The following is an 18,294-nucleotide window of genomic DNA, read 5'->3' as shown; positions in this document are numbered from 1 at the left end:
ACATGATAATGACAGTATGGCTAATGTAGTACATCCAGATTACACTCATACTATAAAGAACAAAATATTTTTTTTTTTTGCGGTCTTGAAGTGCTTGTATGAGAGTATGTGATTTTGGACGCAGCCTAGGGCTTTTTACACTTTTGCTAAACCCCAGGTAAAGGGAATCCTGGGTTATGCTTCAGTTGCTCATAATTTACCCACGGTTAACTTAACAATTAATCCTGGGTATTCATAAGCCAACGTTTCACACTGTACATCCATAAACCCCGGGTTAACGTCTTTATTTGCGGACAAACAGCGTACGTTAAGCTTTAGCTTTGCACATCCCTATTTTATACATTACCGACTGATACCAAGTTTTTATTTTTGACGATAATGGCCTCTTCTTCACTCCCAATTCACATGTTTTCTGTCACCATTTGACGTTTTTCCTTATCAAACGCTGAAACCACTGTTTATACAATGCACAATGTTTCTGTGACTGTCCAAAGCACATGAATATGAGGCATGAGATTGGCTGTAGCATTCTAACACACCACCGTTGCACATCTGCACTCATTTGGCACTGCAATGCGGGGTTTACCCTGCAGGAAAGTGTGAAAAGTGGATTACACGGGTTAAAAATGGCGATAACCTGGGGTTAAGCACAGTTTGAAGAGACCTAGTAATGGGTAATTCACTAATAAATGCTTACATAAATGCTCAATACATCAAAAGAGACAGAGGGGGATATGTGAATGAGGATTTGGGAAGAAACAAGTGATTTCAGTGGAATAATTTGTGATATTGTTAAATTCGTGGAATACAAAAATCCGACATATGGCTTAATCCAAATCTGCAGGTTCATGCATCTCATTCAGCACGAACCCAAGTGTTTTCATATATCATATTTGTAACATTTGGTTGCTATGATTTATTTTGCAAACCATGCTTTGTACTGTAGTCTTTTGCCGATATCCACATAAAACGGCAAGCTTCACATGCAAAAATTAGGGTTCGATACGGCAAAAAAATACTATCACAAATAGGCCTGTCACAATATATCGATATATCGCACTATATATGTACATGACCTCAATAATTTTTTGTGATGCAATATATCGGCCATTATGTTTACATGATAATGACAGGGTTCCCACTCTTCTTGAAAGTAATTGAGTTTCAGACACATGGATTCAAGGCCTGGAAAGTACTTGAAAACAAACATAAATCCTTGAAAGTGCTTGAATTAAGCATGAACTGCATTTTGTTAGAGTAGTATGGTGCTATTACAAAAAGTCTTCATGCGCTGCCAAAGCCAGAACAAAACAGCTTTATGGGAGGAAGCTATTTCAATATATGTCTGCTGTTCCATAAGCACCATCTACTGTCAAAAGCCCTATTCGGACGGTAATTGTTTCTGTTGGGGTCATAAGGTATTTTCATCATTGACAGGGTCTAGTCAGGGATTTTATTGCCGCCCGAATCCAGAATGTCAGTGTTTTTCTCCCACCAACCGTGTAAAAATCCCCGGCCGAATGACCTACTGTTTTTTAGAAAAACACCAAGGACGTGTGGAAGTTTAATTGCCATCTCGGAGTTTTCTAGAATACATCACTTCAAAATTCACTGTTTATATCCTTTTTGACCACTGAAGGCCACCGTACGGTTGCGCTTTGCTGTAATTTGGATGCATTGTAAAGATCATTACTGAAATGCTGGCAAGTATTTACAAAAGCAATATTTCATCACCGCTCAAAAATAAAAAGAAGAAAAGCAGGTAAACATTTGAATTTGGACATTAATACGGCAGCAATTATATATGTTAAATATAATATATGTGCAGGTCGTAAAAGCTTTCAAATTGATTTTTAAAAAGGTACCATGTACAGGTGATTTAATAAATAATTTTGCATATTTAATGCCTAACAATTAACTTGCCCATATCTTTTCATTTAATTGGAAAATTCAAGTATACAATGTTATCTCTATTTTGATGTTTTAAGTAATGATTTATAAAAAAGAAAACTAAAACTACTGTGAAATAAATGTTAAAAGCAGGAATAAGAGAGCTGCAAACTGCATCTTGTACACCAGCCTCTTTACTCATTGGATTTTGTAAAATTGGAATTTTTTTCTAATTGGAAATTGTATTTTAGTTGTCAGTATATGCCTAAAGGCCTTTGCACACTGAGTCCGAAATTTGCGCATGCGTTTTTTCATATTCGTGATCCGAAAAATTCGTCACGCACAGAGACCTTGCACACTGAGTCCGATGCGTATTAATGAATGCGATATGGAAAAAAAACGCAAAACAACACAAAATGCCGTCTTCAAGTAGTGAGGATGATTTTTTTTCCTCTCTCTTAAATTAAATAGAGGAAATATTGGGTCCATCCACTTCTGCGATTGCGTAGAGAGGAAGGAGCGTTGCGGGATTATCCAGACCGATTCAAAGTTTACTTTAGACTGTCAGTGGCTCCGTTTGATGCTTTGCTAGCGATACTGGAGCCACATATTAAAAAGAAGACCACAAATTACCGTGAATCAATTGATCCTGAACAGAGACTGGCAGCCTATGTCTAAAGGTATGGATCCGCACGCGCGCACACACACACACGGTTTACAGGGACTTGGTGTGCTATAATTATAGCTGTGATATAGGGATGAAACGATTACCGGTTTCACGATAAACCACGATAACATTTTGTGACGGTTAGTAATATCGTATAAAATTTAATTATCATTAAAACCGCGTGTGATTATCACGATTGTGAAAACTTGCGGTAAATCTTGTCCAGTCAGCGTCAGTGTGACGCAGCGCAGCGCTGTTTTTGAATGAGAAGAAATGGCAGAAGGCAGTGACAGCACTCTGGAGATTGTTCAGCCTCTAAAAGGACCAACTCTGAGGTGTGGTCATATTTTGGCTTTTACAAAAGTCCTGAGGGAAACTTAATCGAAGATGGTCACCTTGTCTGCAGAACATGCCAGAAGAAAGTCGCTGTAATAGGGAAAACACTTCAAATCTACGAACGCAAGGCAAGTGGACTTTGACCTCAATACCAAAACTACGTCTGGGAAATTTATAACGTGAAGCGAACGAACAAGTTCAGACAAGACTAGGGTGACATTTAAGGGATAATATTCAGGGTTTGACATTAACAACCGCCATTTGCAGGTATAACGTTATTTCGGCTGCACACTAGCCACTCTGGCTGTTGAACTTAGTCTTCTCAAAAGCCGTCTGTTATAATCGCGTTGCGCATTATAACCACTCACACGTGTTATATTGAGTTTATGAATGCAATGTCTCATAATCAGAGGCGTTCAGAGCGCGCGCCGCGCTCACTCGCTGAAATCTCCACTCAAAGCAGAGATAAACGTGCAATGTACGCAGGAGATTCACTCATCATACAGTGTTGGACTGTTTTTGTTCTATTTCAGCTGCGAAAATAGTTTTAAAACACAGCAGAACCACATCAGAGCATCTGATATGACTGGCATAACGCTGGCGAATTTAGGGACCGTCTCTAAAGTTACACACAACATTGGTAACGTTATACACGTTTCTGACTTCAATAGCATTTGAAGAGAATGACAGTCATAAAACTGACTGTAAAGTGATCATTTAGGTGTCAGGTATGATGCACACATTTTGATATTTAATAAAATAAATGTCAAATCATATGGAAATATGGATATGCATTATTTCACTACGATACTGTTTGGGCTCTAACACAAAACATGCTAGATTTAAATGCATCATTGCTGAACACTGATGAGAATATTGCTTGAGAATATATTTACAGAGATAATATTAGAGATTATATTTACGACAAATTATTATTATTTATGCAGTATGCGTTGCTATTGACGACGGCCATTAAGGAAGGAAATCCCACAGAATCTAGCTTAAAAAAAGTGCATAGAGCTGCTTTAGTTATTTGTTGTTTGTTGAATTTCAAATATAAAACTTGTTGACATTTTTTAAGTGTGTGAATCTGTTCTTTTTGAATACTTTCATCTCGTTTGAACAAAACCGCGATAATATTGATAACCGTGATAATTTGGGTCACTATAATCGTGATGTTAAATTTCCATACCGTTTCATCCCTACTGTGATATAATAATATTTGTAGTATTTTTGATACAATAAAAGTTGTATATATAATTGTAGGTATCTGAGCACTGGCGATTCATTCACCAGCACTGCCAGCAGTTTAGGTTGGGCATCAGCACTGTAGATGGAAAAAAGGATGCGAAAAACGCAGAAAATCGAACCTGTTCCGATTTTTTTTTTTGACAAACGAAAGTTTCGGAGGCAGTGTGCAAGCATAATTGACATAACGTGAGGTTGAATTTATTTTTTGACGTGCGAAAATTTCGCAAGCGAATTTCGGACTCAGTGTGCAAGGGCCTTTAGTGTTACTGCATTAATGATAGACACAGGTACAGTAGGTGTTTGATATATTGGCAGTAACACACCCACCTTTATCGTAATTATTGTGCTTGATTTAAAATAAAAGGTGCTTTAAAAAGTCCTTGAAAGTCCTTGAATCTGGTGTTCATGAAAGAGTGGGAACCTTGTAATGAATGTCACCAACATTTTACTGGATTGTGCCGTCATCTTGTATGTTTTCCGTGACGGAGGCAAGAGTGGTTCTCAGGCAGTTCCTTCATACTCAGAGCGGTTATCCACAGGTGAAAAAAAGGCGCCATTTGAGGCGTTATAGTGTTTTCCTGACAACTACTGACAGTTTGGAAGAATAAGCCCAAATGGACTCGATTTCAAAGCCGCAATCCCCTGTTCCGCTGCACCATTCATATGACGAGTGTTAAAGCCGTTTCACAAGGGAAAATGTTTATTTACTATTTATTCAATTTTTATTTTTATTTTTTTTATTTAGGATAATATATTTTTTACCCTTAATTTCCATGATCTAAAGAATTAAAAGTTTTTTATTTGAAAGTGTGTAGGTCTACTTGCATTATTATGCTGTTATATTAGCTTTATATGTTCAGTAGAGATGCTCCGATCAGCATTTTTGGGGCCGATCACCGATTACAGATCACCAAGATCATGATCTGCCGATTGACGATCACTGTCGATCACAGAATGGCAATCTTTTATCAATAATCTTGCAGAGTTTGCACCATTTGTAGAAATGAAACTAACTCTAAATTAACTGAGTCAAGATCTTGAAGAACCACAAAGTGTTAATTTTAGAAAATGAGAACTTAAGGCTACTGTAGGCCATCTTACCCAAATACATGTATTTAATAAATGTATATAATTATCTCACCTAAATATTTGATCATGCAGTGCATTTTTGTTTTTAAAAACAATTTTTCAGGTAGGTCTAACATTAGTATTGAGGTAAGAAATACTAAAGACATTTAATAAGAAATCAAATGTAAATTAATATTGGTCTTCCCTGAATAAATTAAATTAGATTAATCCTTACACTTAAGATTGCAAAAGTTAGTCATTCAAGAGCAGTGAGTGTCATAAAGGTCCATCAAGCAGCAGTTTATTCGACAGCTGTCACTTTAAGAGCGAACACGGTAGGGCTGCAACGACGCGTCGACGACGTCGATGACGTCGACTACGAAAATACGTCGACGTGCGTGAAATGCGTCGACGCGTCGGCGGCACATTATTTACGTTCTAGAATGGAACAGAAGATCTAGAATAATGGCAGCTTCTGCTCCCGGGCATAGTGAAAATTATCATTTATCATATAAAGCCAGACCGCGACATTCAAAAGTGTGGGAGTACTTTAAACAGAAGCCGAATAAAACTGTGCTTTGTTCGCTCTGTAACGCTGGTTTCACACTGCACGCGGTGGCAGAGCAGAAGCTGTGCGCGTGGAGAGCGGGAGCTTTCACACTGCAGTCAGTGTTGCCAAGTCCGCTTTTTTTCCCGCGGAATTGGGCTACTACTACACTGTTGCCGCGGGCTGTGTCTCATGTCCGCGGGTTGAAGCAAAAAAACACATATTTAACCCCCCGAACGCGATGTTTACCAGAGAACCTCCCCGAAACGCGATTGGGCTTTTTTTGAGTAACGAATGGGTGGGTTTTGTTGTGTAAACCTGGTAACCCTGCTGCCAGTGTTCTCTCGCGCAGCTGAACGCGCCACGCGTGTATTGCAACCCAACAGACGGTCACATTTTCCGGTGTTCACTCCGACCCCAGTACGTCTCGTGCTTTTATTTATTATGGGCTGCATATATCTCCAGTTAATGCGACCCGGTTCCCCTCTGTCCCAAACACATATGCATAATAACATGCTGTATATAGGTAGTTTACATGATTAAAGTAACATTAAAGTTAAGATATGCCTCTAGCTTTAATCATTTAAATGTGTCTTTGAAGTTTGGGCAAAAACTTCTGGTAGCTTTAGTCGTTGTTTATGCACATGTATCTTCAAAATAGACGAGTAGTTATACATTAAAACTATGCTGAAAGCTCCTGTATGTGAACCTTTTGCAGATAAATACAAGTGCATTTTCGTTTACTATTGACACAAATCAATAAGTAAATCATACTCAACTACTATAGTAAACAACGTTTCCTAATTAGGCCTACTCTGTATACATTTTATGATGAATAGTATCATTATATATTATGTTTAAAAAGCTTCTTGTGTTCATATATTTCATTATAAAATGGCATACTATGTACACTACCCTTCCTGAAATACAATTAATATTGTCATCATTCATTGATTTCATGTTAAAATAATATACAAATTCACTACCCTCTTTGAAATACAATAATCAGTAAAAAAGAATAATAAGATTAATCTGGAAAAATAATGGTTAGATTAGTCGACTAATCGGAAAAATAATCATTAGATTAGTCGACAGAAAAAATAATCGTTAGTTGCAGCTCTAGAACACGGATACATGCAGTTGCACAAACGTTCACTCGAACGTTTATCGAAATTATATTGGGGATGACCTATCGCAAAACAAAAAGTAGTTATCGTGACAGGCCTAATCACAAATCTTTGACCTATATTGCAATTCACGATTTTGACACTTTCCTTACACACTTTACATCACATGCATATGCAAAAGGAAACCGATTAGAGCTTTATAAAAAAAAAAGCTGTAACATGTCTCTAGAACCGACATAATCAATAAGTAAAAATATCACATTGTGTCTATAGAACAGACAGAGCATTACAGTCTTGTCTATCGTTCAAAACGACAGCCTTCACAATGTTTGATCCATTATCTGAGGCGATTGACACTTTCTGCTCCTCACGAAGTCTCCAGGAAGCCAAAGCATCTCTCAAACCCTGAGACAGATTTTCTCCAGTGTGCTCATCTCATATGTTGAGCTCGTGAACACACTGGCCAATCAGAGGTGTTTAAGAATCCGCTCAACCGGGGAAAAAGGCACATTTTAAACATTTCAGTACCAACTTGGTACTGACGCCTCTACTTTTGACAACACTGGTTTTGGACATCCTTTTTGTGTGAATTTGTCCGTTCAAGTGCAAGAAGACTTGAAAGAGAACTATTTAGTGTTCACATGATGTCTGAGCTGTGGCTTGCCGTGTGCGCAACACAAATGCTCAGAGCACACGGCACTCGCATTTAACAGTTTACAAAGTAGTTTTTTTGTTGTTGTTACACACACCTATGTCTTTGCTTAAGTAATACTTGAAGCTGTTGTTTTTTTAATGCTTTTTTGACATCTTTTCACATGGTGTGTGGTTCACAAATGACCAATTTTTGTTCTTCTGGTTCGAAATATGTTTAGGATGTATTTTTTTCCGCCATGCTTTGCTTGTAGAGCTGTTTATGGCACTGCCTCAGGTGTTGGAGCAGATTTGATGTGTTACTGTGTTTTGCTGCAACAATAGTTTGACAGGTCTTGCAAATTACCTGGCTCGGTGATATATCATCTCTCCTGTATCCAAAATATTCCCAAACCACAGATGTTTATTCAATTTTTTTTTTGGCACCAAGTCCTTATCCTGCCCTGAATTATTTTCTGTTTCTGTGCTTTCCTCCATGTTGCAACGCTAAACCCACTCACACACTAGATTTAGGCCCACTACAATCTGATTGGACAGTGTTTCGAAATTGCACATGCTCGCATGTTTTTATGATTTAAATTAAACACCCATCCCTTGCAAAAAGGTGTTTGTTTTTTTGCGCCACCACAGTAGTTTTCTACCACCTCCACATGGGGGCTGTTGTCACACTGACCAGCCCTAAGTGTACTGTTCACTTCTGAGCCAAGCTTTGCCAGCTCTTGGGGGTTTTGTGGTCTTTATTCAGAGTGTAATTATTGCAGATGTTTTGTAGTAATCTCATAAAACAACAAGTAGCACAGTTTGTCACTTAAACAGCCGGGTGACTGGCAAAAGGACTGATAATGTCTTATACAGGGCACGCAACATTTTTTCAGACACAAATTTTTTTTCTTTGCCCAAAATGGCAAACTGCAGGAACGTAACACTTATTGCTTTACCATGGTCAATTTTGTTTATATAAGCCCAATATCTCTGACTACAATCCAAACAACATCCATTTACAAATCAACCTCACATCAACATTAAACTTAAGTAAAATTCAATTTCATAACATGGAAGAAGTGCCACTCATAGTGGACGATTTCTGCCACCTGTTGTTAAATAAGCACTTTTAAAATGAAAATGGCTTGAAATTGCCATTATAACTAAACAGTAGATGGCTGCAGAGCACTGCTCGTTTGCAATATTTATTTTCACTGATTATTAGACTATTATAGCAAACAATACATACTTGTATTGTTCTGAAGTGTAATGTCAAGTACAGGGAAAGTTACAAAGTCTCATGCCTTTTAGTTTTCCCAACGGCCTAGAAGGGTTACTTATTTAACTACTGTGAATACTTGAAAATGCAACACATAATTGAATTATTAATATCAATAATGAAATAAATTAATATAATAACACTGAATAATTTGTTGTACATTTTTTTTGTTTGTTATAGTTTTCATTTCTTGAACAGTCGAAGCTGCCGAACGTATTCAGCCAATATTGTGCATTTGCTCTATTGACTCAGGCTTGTCCGATGTTTTGTCCCGTCTGTTGCAATGGTTATCTCTGTCAATCATAGCAATTTCAGGAGGGAGTCTCGGATAAATTTAGCGGGTTCACTCCTGTAATTTAATGTGTCTGTTAGGCGCTGGTTGTCTGCATGACAAACAAAAGTTTTCTTTAAGTTATGAATGGATTATATTAGGGCTGGGTTAAAAATATAGATTTCTCGATTTTAATCGATTCTCATTTTTACGAACCAATATCGATTCTTAAATCCCAAGAATCGATTAGTCATCCTGTTTTCAGATGAATGAAAGGAACATTGTAGCGCCTCCAAGCCAATAAATCGCAATAATCTTTGTGCTTCTTGTCTCAGATTTCAAATTGCGTCCATTTTATTACAAAATTCAAAAACATTAATACCGTTTTGCCACTGTGGCGTGAGGTCACTCTTAGGGTTGTGCCGATGGACGATCTCATCGTGATGCCACGCCCCCGTTGCGAGTCTGTTGTGAGTGCGACACACACTAATCCTCTTCTATAATATTAGTCAAACTTAAAACTTAGCATGAATTGTTCTGTAAATTAAATTGAGAATGTAACTAATGCATATATGCCATTTTAAATACTGTAGTCTATGCCAGATATATAGCCTACATTTTGAAATAATTTGAGGCTGAAACATCCATAAGCATGCGTGTTTATTTGAGCACTTCCGTCAGTGAAACAACACAGCCTATAAAACATTTAAACAATTTTCAGTAAATAATGGTTACCTCAAGTATATAAGAAAATTAAATATTAGTTAGAAAAATATTTGATTCATACTATTTCCACGTAAAGATGCGTCATATACCGCTCTGCGCTTTGAGAGGAATGTGGGACACAAGCTGGATCGACACCTTCTCGAATATCTTCATCTTCATGTTTTCTCCTGATGTTGCAAAGCAACACTTGTTGTAAAATGTCTGAAGAGCGGATTTTATCTTCCACAAGGTCAAGACATTTAGGCAATGTTTGATTATTCACTGCCAGAGAAAACAAAGCTAAAATCACTGCGGCGTGTGTGTGAAATGCGCTATTCAAATAAACCAAACTTGACGCGCATTACCAAGTTTAATAACAAGAAAAAACTGTGTTAAATACAATTTGAAGTAAAAATGTATTCGTCCTACAGTGTTTTTTATACTTTACCACAGTAAAGGATGTGAATAGTTATAATAGACTTAATTATAAGCAAACGAAAGGAAGAAACGTTTATAATCCCCTGCGAAAATGCCGATGTGAGTGAAGATTTGGGAAAAGAAACGAGATGTCCATGTCCATTGGGATAAAATGGACTGGGCCTATTGTTAAAATTCACGGAAAATCGATTGACCAGATCCAGATCGCAAAGCAGAATGAGAAAGTGCTCTCTAACCATTATTTGCTTTCTAGGCTAAAAGCTTTGTGCTTCACTCCTGTGGTAATATTCACGTGAAACAACATTCACATGCAAAACACTGGGTTAGTAAAATAACTAAATTATTTTTTTAAGAGTAGAAAATAGTATTTATGTAAAGAGATATATTAAAATAAAAAGAGCTCAACTCTTAAGTGGAAGGAACCTATTTTTTTCCCCTCACGTGCGGACGAGGCATTATTTGGGTTAGTAAAAATAACGAAATGATGGTTTTAAGTAGAAATAGTATTTATGTAAAGAGATATAGTATATTATCTACCTATTTACATACCCCCCCCCCCCCCCCCCTAACGACGATATCATCGACCATCACAATGTTTTACTGTAAACATCGTCAACTGCCAATTTAGGGGACATCGCCCAACCCTCGTCGCTCTGGCTCAGCTCAAGAGAAGCGGCACATGAACGGATCTTCTCTTCCGCCTTAATACCAGTTACAGCACAAAATAAACATGAATGATCATCTGAAAGTGTTCTAAGATACAGGACAACTGACAGAAATCCTTACATCAATCAGTGTTTCAACCGCAGAAAGACGTCAGTAAAACAGCTCGTAAACAAATGTCATGTAACGTCACATTTACCTCAGAAAAACCATATCCAGTGTCCATAAACTCATTAGTCAGCTAGAAAAATTAACTCTAGAGAGGAGCATTTGGCTAAATATAATAATAGTTCTGACAAGTTTATATGATAGCCACCATTTAAATGTTTATATTTAAAAAAAAATTTTAATTTAAGTGTTTGTATACATATCAGTTCATTTTTACCTTCAATATTATAGGCTACAACCATAGACTGTAAAAAAATATGGACGACGCGACTCCATTGACTTCCGCTGACCAAAGTTGAAGCTTTCATAGGCCCGCTCACGGCGCTGACATCTTGGGACCGAGTCTGCGCAGTAGCGATCTCGGGACCGGAGTTGCGCAGTAGAGAACAGGAAGTAGAGGCGCGATTATCAAAAGCCCGCCCACACTCTCGCAGATGCAGAACATTTCATTATGTTGGTGTGAAATAAACAGTTATGGAACTGTAGAAATGAAAGCTAAAGCTCCAATCTCCTCCCAAAAATCCAGAAAAAAGTCTGTTAGTGTCTCAGTGACAAGTTCACTCAGAGAAGCCGTCAATCTCAGCTGTCAATCATGACGTCACACCCCCCGTTTTTATAGCATCAAATAACTCACTAAAACTAAACTTATTTAAAAAACGAACACTTGAAATGAAATTATTGTAATAAAAACTGACTAAAATGACAGAAACCATCTTTAGGAAACAATTATTTGAAGTGTAATTAAATTGTTTAGTGTGTCTCGCGCCCATTCTAATACATGGAGAGGCGGGGTTTAGGAGCTATACTGGGACCGGCCACCGGGGGGCGATCGAGGCGCGAAAGCTTCAATTTCTGACTGAAGCACTACAGGCTTGGTCTCAGCCAGGTAACTTGAGCTAAACAAAGGATCGAAGGATATTGAGTGGCGGTCGCATGTGGCATCAACTAACCTCACACACGGACAATCAGTTGTGTTTTACACACATGGAAAACTGTATTGCGCGCATGCTACTGCAGCAAATTTATTCATGGCAGAGACCGTTGTTTTCCCCGTAGCATGTGACATATGTCATGCATGAAGGGGCTCTTGTCAAATGACATTCTACCCTAAATAATGCAGGACTGTGATGTCTTCTGAAGTCCCAGACGTGCTAATATACTACATGCTTAAATGGGTTGTATTATGTATGATGGTTTTAATAATGCAGCTATGAATGGTTAAATGTGCAAGTGCCCGATATGCGTCCGCTAGAGATGCTGCAGTTCACGGGGACAGACACTTGTAATGTTTTAACGTCTTGTCCTTGACACTTTCATCCCATCCCAATTCACACATTTGGGGAGGCAATTCCCACAGTGGCAGCGAGTGTGAAGAGGTGTAATGACAAGACTTGTGTGTTTTTTGGTTTGTTTATGATTTACAACGCCGCTGTAACATTTCCAGCTAGTAATGTCACTCCATGAGAACTCAAAACTATAAAGTGTCACTGGGAAATGATAATGCATATGGGGGCAAAACTGATTTATTATCTATTTAAATGACATTACATTTACATTTATTAATTTTGCAGGTGCTTTTATCCAAAGCGACTTACAAATGAGGAAGCGATTTATCGTGAAGCGACAAATAAACACAAGTGCTCCAAATATGCATAAATTGGGAGGGATTAAAAGTGAAAGTATAGATTTTTTTTTATAAGGTTAAGTGCTCACAGCACTACATTACAAGCCACTTTTGCAATTTTAACAATTTATTGCAGCCATCTTGATAATGGTAACATTTTAATCAACTGAACAGCAGTGCATTATAGGTAAGAACAAGTTTATAAGACAGAAACATGTCATGCATACGAATGAGTAACAGAAGTACTTGAGCATTGGCCCCACCGGGCTAGAGACTGTTCTGTCTGCTGCCCGAATCACTGAAAGCTGTTATTGAGTCAAGCGTGTGTGTGTTTTGTCTTGTAGATCTGCAGTCTGCCCTGTATGAGCTCTGCTGGCATGTTATCCAGGGCAATCTGAAGGTGGATGTGGCTGCCAGCCTCCTGGTTGATGTTATGGTGAGTGCTGATCCCGTCTCAATGTTCAATCTCCTTTTCACCTGCACTGACACTGTTAAGGCCCGACATGTACAGTACATCATGAAAAATCGAAGAACGAACTGGTGTGGTGTCATTTTGAACAAAATCCGGCCAAAACGAAGTTCGTTTGGAGGTTCTTAAATGACTATCAGGTTCCAAAATGACACAAATGTATAATTAAAGTGCCCCTATTATGCTAATTTAAAGGATGCATGCATCAAAGGTCAAAAAACACTTTAATTTTCTCATAATATACATTGCACATCACCACATTGTTCAATGATTCTCTAACAACTCGATGGATGATTCTGTCTCTCTAAATCACTTCTTTCCACGAGCTACTCTGCTCTGATTGGTCAGATGGCCCAGTCTGTTGTGATTGGTCTACCGTGTGCGGCGCCAGTGTCAGAAGCTAAACGCCATTACCATAACTGAGCTTCCTAAAGCTCAGTGATTGTACACACTGTAAAGACCGTAACTATGACGTCGATTTTACCATGTCAAGCCGAGCGTGAGTTCGATGATATTCAACCCGAACCTCCATCGCAAGGACGACTTGAGCCTAGGGCTGCATAATTAATCTTTGCAACTTTGAGGGGACCAAGCGAAACATGATTATGTATTTCTGCTCAGCTAGTCACATCGGACATCAACCACACGGCAAACGCTAATACTTTTTCATATAATGTCTACTCTTTGTATAATAGTTCTACCTAATAATATAGGGCTGCACAAATAATCAAATTTGTAATCGTGGCTCCATCCTTTATCTTTACTCAAAGTAGTAAAAACGACAGACGATCTGCATTAATAGACTCAGTTTTATCAGCCCACAGCTGATGAGTATTTCAGTAAGACAGGAATAACATGAGTTAGCCGGAAACTTACACAGTATAAAACACAAAACTACGTAGTTTGAGCAGCAAGCTGGTCCAAATAAACGGACCCATCTTTCAAGAGCAAGCGTTTGGTAAATCCCACATTGATTTGAGAAGCAGTCGTCAGTAAAATGACGTGTTTGAGGGCGGGTCAAGTTGTTTGCGGGCGGACGAAGTACAACATGGCATTAGTCAAATGTCTTATCTAGTGGCGTAGAACCATAACACAGTAGGATTCGAAACAAAAACAACTCGTATTGGCGGCTCAGAGTTGATTCGTTCTTTTGGGAGACAATGCCTTTTATTTATTGTGCATTTTCGACTTTACAACTTTGCAGAAAGTTTACAATCACAAACAGCTACACACTGCATAAAAGGGAATATTCAAAAAACCATCATAGGGGCACTTTAATATAGTCCAGGGTTTCACAAAGGGGACTTTAGGAGAAGATTATCAATGAATAAAGACTTACATTTAAATTTCAGTCGGTGCCATATAAAAAACACTCAGAAAAAGAAGTTTGAGTTGCTTTAATGCTACATATACTCGACTCTTGTCATTTTTGTAGCTCACATTCATTGTAATTGATTTAAAAATGACTTTAAAAATGATTACCTTGTTCCGTATAAGATCATAAAGTCATATGGAGCAAACTGAGTGAAAATAAATGACAAATGTTTCATTTTTGGGTGAACTGTCCCTTTGCTCCTGGACACAAAAGAGGATGTTGCACTCAAATTACAAACTTTCTTTGTAGACTTGAGGGTTTTTACTGATTACAAGGGAAAATGACACCGTGTGAAGTTCTGCTTGGACTGTTTCCATCTCCGCACCCCTCAGAAACTCTGAGATGTGAAGTTTGCTGTCGCACTTCGGCGTTTGCCTAAACTTTCAAATGAGACGTTACGTGCGCTCTTTCACAGCCGTAGTGGCGTTTGATCTATGGAGCGTGGACACAGATTGCTTTGCTGCTGTTGCTGTGACATCTCATCGAGCGAGATGAAACTAGCCTTCTAAACACAGCTGAAATGTACCAGTGATAGATCACCCACTTCACATCTCTACTTCTGTTACATCTAGCGTGTTGTCCACCGTCCTCCACTGAACTGGAATCTCCAGCGGGAGAAATGGAGACGTTGAGTTTCCGTGAAATTGAAATGCTGTAAACATTTGTGCCATGTTTGTCTTTCAGGAGCTGCGGGACGATATGCCTTCTATTTTAGCTGATGTTTTCTGTATATTAGGTAAGTCTTGCCGTGTGTCTAAACCTGCTAATGCTGATTAAAGAACGTGCGCCAAACGGTTCATTTAAGTGTCATCTCATTTGTCCTGGTGAAGTAGAGCCAGGATGCGTTTGCATTGAGCGACAGTTTTGTTACTCGCACGAGTGAACATGCTTATTAAACTGCAGTCGTGTGTTCGCATAGATCGCTGTTCTGACAGATGTTTGCATAAATCAGATGCTGAGTTTGAAGGAGCTGAAGAGTCTTACTGAACTTATTCTAATGAAGCTCTCAGATTCCCTGCTGTTCGTGTGTCAGGCCCACTGTGATTGATTTAAATGTTAATTTAATGCTATGTGGAGATACTACAGTTCTCGAAACCTACAGCGAACGCCTGCGAGTTTATTACCGATAATGTTTTGTTCCAACATGTTGTAAACCGTGAGATCAAAATGACAGTTTTGCAGTTACAAGTCCACGTCGGTTAGCTTTAAATGCGAGTCGACAGACCTCCAGCAGACATATTTATAGTCCTAAACGATTTTTTCCTTCTTAAAATAACCTATAGAATGAGAAGATCCACATCTCTAACAATAGCTAGTTTGTTGATTTTTCTGGCCTGGGAAAAAGAGAAAATAACTTTTTCGTGTCAGTCGACATCAATAAATGTCAAATCTTTGTTTCTTTCAAGTTTAAAGGCTGATTTTTTTAATAGAAAGATGCATGTCAAATGTGCGGATACATGTACTGAAGATATAAGTCAAAGTCGGTTGAGACAAACCTGTTTCATGGCTTGATATTGTTTTAAGTCATGAAACCGGTTTGTGTCGCCTGACTTTGACTTGTATCTTTAGCACAGTTTGCAGTGCAGGCTGCAATATTAATAATATTGCATATTTTGTCTCCTGGGAATACTACTATTGACCATAGTAGTAGCTTGAGTTAGGATGCGGATGTAAATTTATGTTCATTAACAAAAACGGTAACATCTGTAAAAGTGAAGCAACCTCATTTTCATATGGTAAAATGTAAAGATTCTGACTGTTTGAGTTTTATTAAAATTAACCATTGGTCATCCATAGTGTCATACATTTAGATCTTGATAACCACAGTTAAAACAACACATAACACCTCAATCATTGTTAATTTCGTTGATGAATAATTTTCGTCACGATAACTAAATAAAAACTAGTGTTGGATGACACAAACTATGACGAAAATTAACTGTCATTTTCGTCAACAAATAAAAACGAGACGAAAATGTTAGAGAGGGTCGATTAGGGAAGAGATCCAGTCAGAACTGATGTCCTGTGTAACAGATGCGCACATTTGATGTTATCGTGCTGATCTAACGGCTGGAAAACACGGCTCACACATCCCCAATCCAGCGCTCCAGAGCGGCTCACAATCAATCAATAACACACATTTATGCCAGACCATTGTTTATGAACTAATGCTGATGAATAATGACAATGTTTACTTTACCATGTTTACACAGTAACATGTTTTAGACGGTTCTAACAATGCATATTTTATCTCATCTGAACTTGAATGAGCTCCTGCAACTGCAATAGAGGCGCAGACATTTCAAAATAAGAGTCCCGGTGTATTTTGAACTTGTTTATCATTAAAAGTCACACATTATATATTCTTTTTTGGTTACACAATAAACTTTATTTAATTTAATTCCCATTTAATATATAGTCAGGAGGAAATACCAGTATTTGACACGTATTCAATAAAGTATCAGGTTATAATAGTTCACTAAAACCATTTAAAAAACTTCATTACTTGAAATTAAATAAATGTTAACTGAAATAAAAATAAATAAATAAACAAACTTATTTGAAGCGTTAGCTTAACCTGATATGGCCTACTAACTAAAACAGAAATACAAAGTTATAAAAACTATATAGATGTTTTTAAAATACAGACAAAGTGAATTAAGCTTTCGTGTATTTTTAATGTCAAAAACAAAATGATGTCAAAATGTCAGTTCTAGTGACCGTCGGTTGTGTAAGGCTTAGATGCTTAATGTATTACAATTTAACTAAACTCATTAGATTTTAGTCGTAGATTTATTCAACAAACTAGACTAAAACTAAAAAAATTCAGGTGACTAAAATATGACAAACTAAATGGCATTTTAGTCAAAAGACTATGACTAAAACTAAATCAAAATTTGCTGTCAAAATGAACACTGACCTCAATACCATGGTAAAATGTCACTTAGTTTCTATGGTATTTGTATAAATGCACAAATGCTTTATCACAAACATATAATTTTATTTAGTTTTATTGCCCAGCCCTAAGAAGTACTGTTCTCAAAGTGGTCAAAAATGTAGGTATTTCTAAATATAGTGATTAGAACGATTTCAGTACTAGTTTTCTGTGTTATTGTCCAATACCAGCTGCACATTCTCACTCTCTCTTCTCTGCATGTGCAGTTTTATTACAATAGTAATGCGTTTCTAATTATTTTGATTTATTATGAAGAATTATTAATAATTGGTAGGGCTGGGTAAAAAAAGATAAATTTCTCGATTTTAATCGAACCGATATCGATTCTTAAATCCCAAGAATTTATTAGTCATCCTTTTTTCAGATGAATGATTGTAACTTAGTAGAGCGCTTCCTTTCCAAATCAATCGCAATAATCTTTGTGCTTGATTACTTTTGATAAGATACAAAGTCTCAGATTTCAAATTGCGTCCATTTTATGATTTTTTTTTTAAATAAATACAGTTTTGTCGCTGTTTAATGTGGTATGACAGATCACAGTAGCTCAGCTCAAAAGAAAAGGCACATGAACTGATCTTCTCTTCCGCCTTAATACCAGTTACAGCACAAAAACAAACATGATCGTCTCTGAAGGCATGTTAAAAGATGGAAATCGAAGCTCAATCAACACTGCTCAATCAGTGTTTCAACCGCGGATGTTCTTCAATATTAATGCATGTTTGAATAAATCAAGTTATGAAAGCCACAATTTAAATGTTTATTTAAAAAAAAAATGGGAGTAGAAATATGATAATGTAATTTGTAAAGTTAGTAATATAACTTTCTTA

General features: G+C 37.4%; 1 protein-coding gene across 5 annotated transcripts in view; it reads left to right on the top strand.

Moving 5' to 3' along the window:
- The window catches only part of thoc2 (THO complex 2), a 148,968-nt gene that overhangs the window by 6,238 nt on the left and 124,436 nt on the right, over positions 1 to 18,294 (top strand). For all 5 annotated transcript variants that reach the window (XM_079838977.1, XM_079838979.1, XM_079838978.1 and 2 more), the window contains exons 3-4: positions 13,012 to 13,103; positions 15,196 to 15,247. In XM_079838977.1, coding sequence (XP_079695103.1) covers positions 13,012 to 13,103; positions 15,196 to 15,247 — 144 coding nt within the window. The remainder of the gene's footprint in view (positions 1 to 13,011; positions 13,104 to 15,195; positions 15,248 to 18,294) is intronic.

Source organism: Gobio gobio, assembly GCF_949357685.1.
Source record: "Gobio gobio genome assembly, chromosome: 16".
NCBI lineage: Eukaryota > Metazoa > Chordata > Actinopteri > Cypriniformes > Gobionidae > Gobio > Gobio gobio.
This window is presented reverse-complemented; position numbering and strand designations above follow the sequence as displayed.